Source organism: Sphaerodactylus townsendi, linkage group LG02 (genome assembly GCF_021028975.2).
Source record: "Sphaerodactylus townsendi isolate TG3544 linkage group LG02, MPM_Stown_v2.3, whole genome shotgun sequence".
Classification (NCBI taxonomy): Eukaryota; Metazoa; Chordata; class Lepidosauria; order Squamata; family Sphaerodactylidae; genus Sphaerodactylus; species Sphaerodactylus townsendi.
In genome coordinates this window covers 55,365,423-55,378,021 of record NC_059426.1, presented here as the reverse complement: position 1 = coordinate 55,378,021, position 12,599 = coordinate 55,365,423, and the positions used below count along the sequence as shown (strand labels likewise).

The following is a 12,599-nucleotide window of genomic DNA, read 5'->3' as shown; positions in this document are numbered from 1 at the left end:
CCAGTCTTGATTGACAGATATTTTCTGCCAGATTTTGAATTTAGAATATTTATGAAGGTTTATTTATTTATTTAGATATATATGCTTCACTTCTTCTCCCAATGGAGACCCAAAGCAGTGGCATCATAAACCCCTCCTCCATTCTATCCTGCCTGGTGAGGTAGGATAGACTGTGTGAGAGTGACTGGCCCAGCATCGCCTAGCAAGCTTTCATGGCAGAGTGGGGGTTCTAACCTGACTCTCCCAATCTATGCACTAAATGAAGTTACATAGCAGCTAAAAACTGATTCAACTGTCCTCTTTTATAGGGATCAGGGTTAGAACATAACAAGAGAAGGTTAACAGTGAAGAGTGGAATATAGCCCAGGCTAACTTGATCTTGCCAGATCTCAGAAGCTAAGCAGGGTCGACCCTGGCAAGCACTTGACCTGGAGACCACCAAGGAATACCAGGGTCATGATGCAGAGGCAGGCAATAGCAAACCATCTCCAAATATCTCTTGCCTTGAAAACCCCCAAGTCAGCTATGATGATGACACACAAAAAAGGTAAAATATATACCCACCTGGAGGTCCTGGAATACTTTTGCCTTCAAATTGTTCTGAAATAGATATTAATATCTGTTGACAACGTTCAGACCTTAAAACACCACCAATTGTGAAATAAGTCTTCAGTATGAACTAAGCCTCGGTCTTGTGGATGCAGGCAGTGGCAAACCAGCTCTCTACGCCTCCTGCCTTTACAAGCAGATTGCTCTTTATGGAGTGTATACTTTTCTTCTCCCTATTTTTTCTAAGAAGCTTTCAAGGGTTTAGTATTTGAGACGGGTGATAGTGGAACAAATGGCAGTGAGGTAAGTGCATGCTTAAACTACTTTGTAACCAAAAGACATAATCATTCATTTTTTAGAGGTTAATAAATAAATAATAGATAGTATACTGATCAAAGGCTATGTCCTGTTATGGGGAAGAGAGATGACTTGACCTAGGGATACCAGCCTCCAGGTGGGACCTGGGAATACTCATCTCCTGGAATTATATCTGATTGCTAGATTGCAAAGATCAGCTCCCCTGGAGATAATGGATGGCTTGGAAGGGTGGACTCTATGGTAGTGTAACTAACTGAGGTCACTGTCCTCCATAGGCTCCATCTCCAAATCTGAAGGGGTTGCCAAACCTGGATTTGACTACCTAGCCCCTGCCAGTGGCCTGGGGGGGACCTGACAACCCTAACTGGGCCTGTGCTGCGTGTCTGTGCAACATCCAACACCAACAAATATATCTTTTGGCCTCTTGATGAGGTTCATCTTGTTTGTGTCTTTACTGTCAGCTTTCCAGAAGACCAGCAAGAATGTGGTTTGTAAGCAGGCTTTTTAAAAGTGTAAAACTAGTCCTCAGTGAAAGCACAGGGTCATTAGTGCAGTGAAATATCATGATATTTATAAGGCAGACCAAGTTTATGGAGTGGTTTGCCCTTGCCTTCCCTAGTCTTCCACAATTTACTCCCAGAAAGCTGTGGGACTCTTGCCACCCATTTGTTGATTTGCTAATGGTGTGATGTGTTAGGCTTCTTCTTAATGTTCTTATATTGTGCTTACTTAGTTATTATATAGCACTTTCATGATATTCGGACCTTCAGGGGACATTTAAAAATCATTTTAAATCTCTTGGGAGAGATTTGTTTTAGCTAAGGTTATTATTGTGAGCTGTGTTGTGAGTTCCCTCAGAACTACAAAGCAGTCTGTGGATATTTTCATAATAAATATAATTGACTATATAGGAATGGAAGGGAATGCTTCTGAAAACGCAGACATACACATAAATGCATGCTCACTGTATGCGATTATTCCTAGAAATGCCTCCTAAAATATGTTGTAATCTTTCATCTTTCATGTTTAGTTTGCCCTTAAGAGAGTGCATCAGGTTATCACAGATAAGCTAAAATAAATAGGAGTCCCATGGCTCTTAAAAGACCACTATACTTGGAGGACTGTCTCCTCCCTCATGTCCACCTCAGCAGTTATGATCTCCCTCACCAGCCCTGCCTCTGTTGGTGCCCCAACTTTAGAGGTCAGGTGGGGGACAATCAGAGATGGGACCTTTTCACTAGTGGCACTTCACTTATGGAATGTCTTTCCCCTTGAGACTCACCTGGCACCTACATTGGTTTTTTTAAATAAGATGTCAGGCCAAAATGTTTCTGTTTGCCCAGGTTTCCAGCAGGATGCAAGCTGTTTCATGTTTCAGCATACATCTTAATCATTAAGCTAGAATGTTGTACAGTGTAGAGATATCATTTAGAGAAAACATTACCTTTATTGAATAAGTCATTAATGGAGTCTTATACATTCTCTTACAGCTACTGACTCCTTCCTCTTAAAGGCTCAGATTGTAAAATAAAACTGAAGTCCTAATTGCCAGCCACTACAGAAGATACTATAATTGAAGTAATAATTTCTAGTGCTTCTTGATCTTATGTTTGTACTGTACGTGCATTTGCTGCAGTTTTATCTTTAATTCCCTTCTTTAAAATAGAGAAATATACCCTGTTCTTTGTGTAGCCCATATGTTGCATATAAGATGGGGCAGGAAAGCTATGAAGCTGTCACATACTTGAATAGTTTAAAACAGGGTTTTGCAAAGCCTTGCTGAGCGAGGCATCACATGGTAATTTAAGGGGCTTGCATTATCTTCTCCATCTACTCCATTTGTCTAGGAACCCTGATTTTTCACATCAAGGGAAAAATTGAGGAGAGTGGTGATGGAAAATAGGAATGGAAATAGGAAAGAGACATAGGCCCCTTCCACACACGCAAAATAATGCATTTTCAAACCACTTTCACAACTGTTTGCAAGTGGATTTTGCCATTCCGCACAGCTTCAAAGAGCACTGAAAGCAGTTTTAAAGTACATTATTCTGCATGTGCGGAATGAGCCATAGATTTCTGTGCTAGAATTTCTGCAGTCTGCTGAAATGTAGAGCTATCCAACAAATCAGCCACACCAAGTCTTAATTGCACAATGAGTTATAATAGTGGAGAAACCCTTTTATCTAACCAGGACAGGCACATGATCATGAAATGAACAGTCATTGCTGAATCATCGCGACCTGCATAGTTGTCATCTAGATGCAGAAATCCATATGCTTCTATTTCATTTACAATACTAAGTGTTCAATGCCCTTGCTATAAAGTGGTAAAATATTCTATAGCAAGCAGGTGAAGTGAAGACATACCTGTAATGTTGTCGATTTTCAGTTGCAGTTGTTGGTTGCTCAGCTTGATTATGTGGATTTCTTCCTTTACATTTCTGACCCAGCTTCCTTCCCCTCTCTGGAAGTTTGTTTCCAAAAAAGTCTTCATCTGTCCTGTTCCATTGGGAAAATGACTCACCAGTTTTTCCGTTAAAGGGAGGTTGATTTCATATATCTGATCGATCTGTTTGTGCATCTGATAGACTGTCAACATTGAAGACAAGAAGTTACGGAATATATAAGATAGATAGTAACCCACCACCTATTTCTTCTAAGAGCTATTATTCAAATGTACTGATTTTCTGGTGTTATTTTATATTTTCTGTGAAGGACTGTGGTAATGCAATGTATGTAAGGATCTCTGAACATGCCCATTTTTATTTTATTTTATTTTATTTTCCTTTCCTTTCCTCTCTATTTCTTTCTTTCTTTCTTTCTTTCTTTCTTTCTTTCTTTCTTTCTTTCTTTCTTTCTTTCTTTCTTTCTTTCTTTCTTTCTTTCTTTCTTTCTTTCTTTCTTTCTTTCTTTCTTTCTTTGCCATGCACACTAGAAATGCCCTCAAATGTTTTAGATTTTATTATATTTGTAAAGAAATGTTGACAAGTGCAGGGGCTTTATTTGGACACGTGGAAGTATTTATTATTGCAGTGCTTCCTGACACTTTGGGGTAATTGTGACTAAGAATATCCACCCACCCCTAAAGCAGTCAATTAAGAATTGGTTCCTGGAAGCCATATTTATCTGCAATGCCTTTATGGGAGAAAATGGTTTGAACTCTTTAGCACAAGTGTCTTTCCCCTTATCCAGCACATCATTCCTTGTAGCGGCATGTACCAAACTCTCCATTTATCTCCAAGTATCTTAACTGAACTTCAGACAAAATTTATAAACAAGATGTTGAAAATTTTCCTATATACACTATCTTTGTGATTTGTTCCAAGGCAGTAGATAGCATTTAAGATCAATTACCTGTATAAGCCAGCATTCCGAAGCCTGCAGTGAGCATAATCAGGTACACTATAACAAAGGTCCATTTGCAGCTTTTGGAACACCTTTTCTGGCTTTTTGGTTCTAAGGTTTGTGGGAGAAATAAAACAAATAGATAATGAAGTCCTGTCATTTCCAGAAGATCAATGTGTAGGGTATGATTTATTGTTCTTTTAGACCACAGTCCTGAATTCTATTACTCTGGAGGAAATCTCATTGGATTGGGTTCTTCTGCAAAGTGAGAAAGGGAACAACCCTAAGCAGGTCTACTCAGAAGTAAGCTCCATGTTATTTGGTGGGATTTACTCCCTGTGAAGTTTCATTGGGACTGCAAATATAATCTTCTGTGTACTGAAGTCTTTTGATCTCTTGTTTTAGAGATGTTTCATGCCAGCATTTTTCTGCAAGGTGAGCATGGTGTGTGGCTTTTTAGTAGATTGGGATAATGCTCCAACATTACACAGCATTGACTCACCATCTTCCATAAGATCTTTCTGTTATGGAGAACACAGTATAGATTTATATTAGTGAATGAATGGAGAAAACTCAAACTAGACACATGATAAGCAATTCATAAGATTGGATTCCCACACAGATTTTCATTGAAAGCTTAATTCATTTTAACATCAATGTGAAACCAAATTATCACTTGGTCTGTCCACTCTGTTGGATCAACAGACACAACTCTTACTACCCAGGGCTTCTTTACTACAGGCATAAGATTTACCTTGGAATTCAAGAAAAAGTAATTCTGAATTAAACTGTTATGGTACATTTGTCTGAAGGTCTGAATGTTTGAGTACAAAACACTTGTATCTTCTGTAAAAGGGACACACAATTCCCTGGTCATGTTTCCAGCAACATATAGAAAAGTAGTGTCTCACTAAGGTCTGGATCTGTTCTGCTGGACAAAAACACTCATTTATACATTTGCATGTCATTCTCCATTCATCTGACACACGTATATTTGTATAGAACTTCTAAATGTAAAATGAACATTGACCCCACTGCTAGCCACTAAAATGGCATGATAACTCCACTAAATTTCTCTTAGCAATTATTGAAACAAGACAGTGCCATGTGTTGCAACGAAGTCAGATGAAGCCTTTACAAAGAAAAATGCTCAGACATTCTTTCACTAATGATCTCTCCCACAGTAAGTCTATCATCATCAGTCAGTTGAAATACTTTACCACTTATTTCAAATGCTGCAATTCCAGATGGCACAAAATTCATCTTAGCTGTCTGAGTCAACATTGTGCTGTCACTGAAGAGCTCATCATTCAAACAAGCGTGGTTATCCATGATCAAATTTTAACTAAAGAAAAGGGATTCCTGATTTAATGACTGCATATGCATGAATATGGGTGTTTCCTATTGGTGAGGGAAAGTTTCGAACCAGCTTTCACCCCACCCCCCACCCCAACTCTGAAATGGCATATTTAGCACTTCCTCCATAACTTCTAACTAGTCAATGTATTGTTCTTGATTAATGAACTGAAGTGACCTATAGAAGACTATTATTTTCTATGGTGATTTCTGCTGAAATATGGATTCCCCTTCACTTTTGTCCCATATATCCTCCAAAGACTTTACAGAGGGATTTGTGGTTCTTCTGACCTTATTTTATTCTCACAATCATCCTATGAAGTAGGTTAGTCTGATACAGAGGTGTACCAGCATAAAATGGTGCCTGGGGGCAAGTCTTTGTTTTTGGGCCCTCCCCACCCCCACGCCCCCGGCCTCCAATAGATGGGGCACAAGAATGAGGCCCTGCCTGTGGCAGGCTCCCAGCCCAGCGCCAGCTGCTGCCCCCCTACCTCTATCGGAGACTTGCTTTGCTTGCCTGGAGCAGCGCCGGCACGCCTCTTCCATGAAGCTGTGGGCTGGGCTGGGAGACTGCGTGACCAGATAGGTGGCGCCCGGGGACATGGGTTACCCCATGTTCCTCTGGCAGGTACGCCCCTTGTCTGATAGACTGACTGGATACATGGCAGTATGAACTGTGTAGAACTGAGGTGCGATCTCTCAACTCTTAGTCCATCACTTTAACCACTATACTTTAACCACTATACCACTCCGGTGCACTAGAACCTATACCACTGTCAAGCAACAGTGACATTACCTAATCGCAATACTAGAATTCAGATAATGAACATGAAAGGAGATACATTAAGCAATGACATTAAGTCTGAATTTTTTTCTCAAACTATCTTAACTGTGCATCACCATCTTGCTGTCTATTTACTGTTTACTTTATATAATGTAGCTAACATCTAACCCCCCCACCCCTGCCACACATGGATATTTGGGTTCCCAAAGTTGGGGGGGGGGAGCACAAAAAAGAAGCATCTTAATGTGAGCCATCTGTGAACTCTTGGAACAGTTATTAGAACTTGTATTGTCCTTTTTAAGAACATTTGAGGGGAATGCCAATAAGGATCTACACAGCTGCACTGATACTTCCCTCTATCTATTTAGAACATTTTAATCCCCCCTTTCTCAAAGGAGTTCAGTGTATCTGATTCCTCCTTGGACTTCCTCAATGGACTTTTAGATAAGTTATGCTGAAGGAGAATCAGTGACCCCAGGTTTTCTGCCTTAGTGAGGATTTGAAGCCGAGTCTCCAAAAATCCAATCCAATGTGCTGCTAACCATTATAGCATGCTGACCCCCTCATCAGAGAGAGATTTTTTTAATGCTGCCTCACTAATAAACTTTTAGGTCATGCCTTTTTAGTGTGCTTTGGCCTGTAGTTCCTTCCCTGTGCGGGGCCAGATGAAGGATTTGCTAAACTCCTACACTAGATCAAGTTTAAGAAACCCTGGAGCAATACCCTAAATGATAATTTAGTAATCCCCATGACTTAGCTTGTGCAGAAATCCAGCTCTGTTCCTTTGTCTGGTATATACGTTGCTGCTTCTGATCCACCTACCAACCATGTTTGAAGTGTGTGTGAGAGAATGTATGTAACGGGCCATCAAGTCACAGGTGACTTATGGCAACTCCCTCAAGCTTTCAAGGCAAGAGATGCTCAAAGGTGGTTTGTCATTGCCTGCCTCGGTGTGGTCTGAAAGGGTTCTGAGAGAATTGTAACTGCCCTGAGGTCACCCAGCAGGGTTCATGTCAAGGACTGGGGATTGGAACTTGGTTCTCCCCAGTTAGAGTGTGCTGCTCTTAACCACTACATCATGCTGACTCTCTACTCTTGGAAGTAGACATAAGCAAATCAGCCAACATGTCTGCAGTCAAGGTTGTTGCAATTGTGCTGTCACTTCTTCTTCCTGCCTCTTTCAGGGAAGTAAAAAAAAGCTTCCTCAGCATCTATGATTGATGAAAAGCTATTAGTTCCTAATGGCTAGAAAAAAGATGTTTCTCTCTGACAACCGTCCATTTTTTGCAAGTGAATGAAGTGTCAATTGAATCAATACAAGTTGGATGAATAGCTGCATGGGGATAGGGTCCCTCATTTAAAGTCACATCCTTTATTCCTGAACGAACGAGCCTCCTGAATGGTGCAATGCACTGACCTAGCTTCCCAGCACTTTACAGGAAACCTGATACAGACAGCAGTATACATAGCTGATTTAGCATTTCAGTTTTGAGAGTAAAGATCTCCAAGAAAGAGTGTCTTACTGAAATTGTGATTTTGTGCTATGGTGATTGGTTTCTGGACTGTGCCATCCAGACAGACCCTGTTGGTCACAGCCGAGCAATTGATACATTTCCCATCAACACGCTGAATGTTTGGTACACAGAACAGCTACATTTATTATTTTTTAAAATCTAAGCTTTGTAACTTGGGTCCCCAATCCAGCAAAACATTCCTGTGAATCCTTTGTTTATGAATGATTGTTTTAATATTTCTACATGTGTGCAAAGAATCTACAAATGTCTAACAGCTGGAACAGATATAACAGAGATGTATAGGAACAGGAAATAGAAGTGTCATCTGCTTCCTGTTCTGTCACATCTCTGTGAGAGATGCACAAAGGCCTAATGTGTATATGGAAGTGTCATGCCCCCACAGAAGCTTTTATTATTTTCATTATTAAGTATCACTTACCCCTATAATTAGCATGGTTTAGTTCTCTGTATCATCTTCAAAGGGAGGGATTTAAGTTAGACCCTGTCCCTTTAAGAAGTTTCCGAAAAGGCAGTCTTCCTTAATTACCGAGTAATCCTGTTTAAGTTGAGTCAGTTCAAGGTGCCTAGGGCGTTAGAAGGCAGCAATATTAGTTACATCTATGGTGATAGACTAAAGTATTTACAGTCTAGAGAGGCAGAAAGTTGAGGTGTCCATGGAGAGCAGAGTACAGATGAAAGACTGAAAGAACCAGGAGGAAGCAAGACAAGTGAACTTTCTTGAACAGAATCAAGAAAGAATAAGAGTCTACAGTTTCAGATTGGTTCATCAGTCAAGCAAGTACTTTTTTTTAGTTAAACCCTGGGAGGAGTTAGGGTATCAATCTTCTAAGTAATAAACCTTATTTTCGTACTGTTGCACCTTGCTTGTGTCTCCCAGACTGTTCCAGCCAAGAACAGGGCACCTTTAAATTGTTTACTTGGGGAACAGGAAGAAAATATGCTTTTATTTGATTTTTCAGGCATGGTGGAGGAATAAGGAAGTCATGTTGGACTGTTCCTCGCAGCACAAAAAAAAGTCTGTGGGACATCTCAAAAAGAGAAGATTGCCTCTTTTCACTCCGCAATCAAAATAAGACATCCAATGTTCGTTTCAAAGAGAGGCCGTTTCTGATGTATTTCCCAGACCGCAAAGTCATCGGGGTGGGGGGGAGCCTTTCCCCCTCCTGACTGTTTTGCTCTCAGCGTGTGCCTGACATTTTGTGTGCAGCTGAAGGGATTCTCCATGCCACAATTTGTTGAAGGTTGCCCCTGGATGTTTTCTGTGCAGGCTCTGATCCTGGGCACCCTTTCAGCCCAAAAGGGTGAGCTGGTCCTGTCAGCTGGTCCTATCACTTCCAGCAATACATGGTTTTCCTATTTTTTTATTTGTGATGAGCTATCTTCATAGCTACAAGACACGCATCCGAGAATCTTAAGTCACATGGAAGCCTGTCTGCCTCCCATTGAGAAGCACTGGGTAGACCTGCCCTCTGCAGACCAACTTGGTAGTTTAGTTTTTTTCTTACAGCACAAGAAGTTGGTGTGCAGAGGGCACGTCTACCCAATGCTTCTGAATGGGAGACAGACAGGTCTTCTGTGCAGCTGAGATTCCTGGCCTCACGTCTGTGTAGCTATGGAGATAGCTCATCGAAAATTTTTAAAAAATAGAAAAATCATATATTGCCAGAATCGGTAGGATGAGCGGAATCCAACTATGTATTCTTTAGGCTGAAAAGGTGCCCAGGATCGGAGCCTGCAGAGCAAACATCCTGGATAACCTCCAGAAAATGGCAGCAGGGAGAATCCCTTCAGCTGTACACACAGCTCTACTGGAAAGCCAAATGGGTAAGAACGAACAGAATGCTTTATCAGAGTACTCTTTTTCTGCTAGGACACTTGCTGGGGCTCTCCTAGGCATTTAAAGAAATGTTGTCAGAGGTTGCTCCGACCATTCTTTATCAGGGATTTCATACTGCCTTTGAAATACTGTACTCTGGAAGCAGCAGAGATTGCTTCTATGAGTGCCACCTCACCTGATTTCTGTTCCTCTTTGTGGTTGTAACAGATTAGTTTAGATTAGAACATTTTGGCCAGGCCTGCTCTGAAGTAATTACTTAACTAAGTAATGACATTAGAAGAAGGCCACAGGAGTGAAGGGAATAATACTGATTGATCCATTACCCAGAGGAGAAGGCTGATCAAACCCCACTGTTACAGAGACAATGATGGAGAAATGTAATGAGAAAGTGATTTGTAGACGCTGCCCCCACTCCCACACCAAATCCCTATTTTTCACACATGCTTCACAGACTTTGAATTAACATAGTGGATATTGAATGAAATACAGAAGTGAGCTTTCTTTTATTTAGAAACTACATGTACTGTTGCTTAAAAAAAGAATGAAAATTTATGCTGACCCGATGGGGGCAGTAAAATGTCATTCAGCTACAAAGCCCAAATGTAGCCACAAGGCAGTCTCATGGTGAAAAAAGTTCTGTAAGGGGGTCTTGGTTTGGAGAGTCAAGATGAAAATCTATCTTTGTAAACAATCCACCTTTGTAACAATGGACTTTCTGCATTTTTAATTTGGAATTTGTTTGTTAATCTGGAAGTGCGGACGTGCACCTTCTTTCAAATAGCTGTGTAGACGGGCTTTTTTTTTAGGCGGGGCTCAATAACGTATCAGAGGAAGCAAACAAATGGGTGTGTGCGTTTGGAAATTAACACGTTAATATGCAACCCAAATATTCTCTTTTCTTTAAATATATTTAACATAATTTATCCAGTCATTGAAAATTGCAACAATGGGCAACTTCTATTTGGGAATGGATGTCACTACTTGGCATCCATATGCTCTCTCAGAAGAGAAAGGAAATGGCAGAAATACCCAGCTCTCAGGAGATAGTAGCGTAGCAACTGTACTGCAGAGGTTAGCGACTCTGCCCATTGTTATGGGGCAGCATGTGAACCACATATGGAAACAGCTGTGAAAACATGCCAAAGCAAGCACAACAGTGGAAAGGACACAGGAGACACAGCACCTTCTGCTGTAACTGTGATTTCGGTGACATCTGTGATTTACACAGTAGGAGCAGTGGTGGGATTCAAATAATTTAACAACTGGTTGTTTACAAGCACCATTTTACCAACCGGTTCTGCCAAAGTGGTGCGAACCTGCTGAATCCCACCACTGAGTAGGAGCCCTGTGATAACAAACTGAGATTGAATCCTCTCCTACAAACATGTTCCCATTCGATAAACAGACACACAATAAGAGAATGACAACCATATCTCTCAGATACCTCCATCCATATCTCTCAGAAACTTCCACCTGGCAGAGTAAACATCCACAGAACACCTGTGTCTTTTCCTGGACACGGGCTCAGGTTGGAAGGGTGAGGGAGAGGTGCCTCAAGGACCAGTTATTTAAAAAGCAAAGGGGACAGGGACCCTAGCATGGCACCCTCAGTTGCCTATAAAATCAGGCAGTTTCGCTGAAAATGTTCTGGGAGAATCTACTGAACAGGTGGTTCAGACACTGAGAATTTTGCTCTGATAGGTTGAGAGTACAAAATTCATTACCGACAGACATGGGTTTCCCATTTAAATCTCTCTCTATATATATATATATAAATTAAAATATTTAATTCCAGGCAACATGGAGGCCCTCATGCAAAATCCTATGGTTTCCACAGAGATGTGGGCAGAGTTCTACAGCATTGTTACCATACCATACTTTCATTTCTGAGTTGTGCCAGACCAATTATGACCCCTTGCTTGGCCAGCCTGTTTCTGCCTGCTAACCAGTTGAATGTAAAATGCAGCAATTATTCAGAAAGACCCTTATGGTCTTTTAAATTAACGTATAGTACCTTTATATACTACCTTTATATACTACCTTTAGGGAGCCAGCATGGTGTAGTGGTTAAGAGCAGGTAGATTCTAATCTGGAGAGCCGTGTTTGATTCCCCACTCCTCCACCTGAGTGGCAGAGGCTTATTTGGTGAATCAGATGTGTTTCTGCACTCTTACATTCCGGTTGGTGACCTTGGGCTAGTCACAGTTCTTTGGAACTCTCTTAGCCCCACCTACCTCACAAGGTGTCTGTTGTGGGGAGGGGAAGGGAAAGGAGCTTGTAAACCACACTGAGCCTCCTTACAGGAGAGAAAGGTGGGATATAAATGCAAACTCCTCTTCTTCTTTATTTGGAAGAAATTAATAAAGGAATGCAAGGCCTACAAGAGTCCTTCATGGCAGTCCCTCTAGTCTAGCCTAGCCTACTTATCCAGAGCTGTGAATAAAACCTGGACTGGAATCAATCCAAATTCTAGTGTCCTGCAACTAATGTAAAATATGAAACAAACTGCTGAACATTAACCTGTCCATCAGTGGGCAACCAGGGCAAATACGTAGAGGTCGCCCACCATAAGTGGACAAATGGGAAACCTAGTAACAGGGCTTTCATGTACCCTGGTTGTGTACATGTGTGATAGTGAAAAGAAGATCATGCCTGCAGGATTTGTTCTGATGTTATACTGAAGGCAGTGGTAGGTCTAGTGGGCATAATCCCACTCTCAGCCTGCATGCATGTTCTTTGTATCCATATAATGTCTGTCCAGGGCTATAGCTAAACAGATGAATCTGAACTTTAATTGCACATTTACTTTCTGTCATTCACTTAGTGTGGTTTTAGAGTTCATGTTCCTGTAAGCAATTGCAGGAAGTGATTGACAT

The 12,599-nt window shown here is 41.1% G+C and overlaps 1 protein-coding gene across 1 annotated transcript in view; it reads right to left on the bottom strand.

Moving 5' to 3' along the window:
* Nucleotides 1-5,515, bottom strand: part of MARCO (macrophage receptor with collagenous structure) — a 28,004-nt gene extending 22,489 nt beyond the window's left edge. Inside the window, exons 1-4 of the mRNA XM_048486043.1 lie at nt 5,432-5,515; nt 4,221-4,322; nt 3,234-3,455; nt 565-600 (exon numbers count right to left, since the gene is read on the bottom strand). Of these exons, the coding sequence (XP_048342000.1) occupies nt 565-600; nt 3,234-3,455; nt 4,221-4,322; nt 5,432-5,495 (424 nt within the window). The 5' untranslated portion in view covers nt 5,496-5,515. The remainder of the gene's footprint in view (nt 1-564; nt 601-3,233; nt 3,456-4,220; nt 4,323-5,431) is intronic.
* Nucleotides 5,516-12,599: the final 7,084 nt, after the last annotated feature.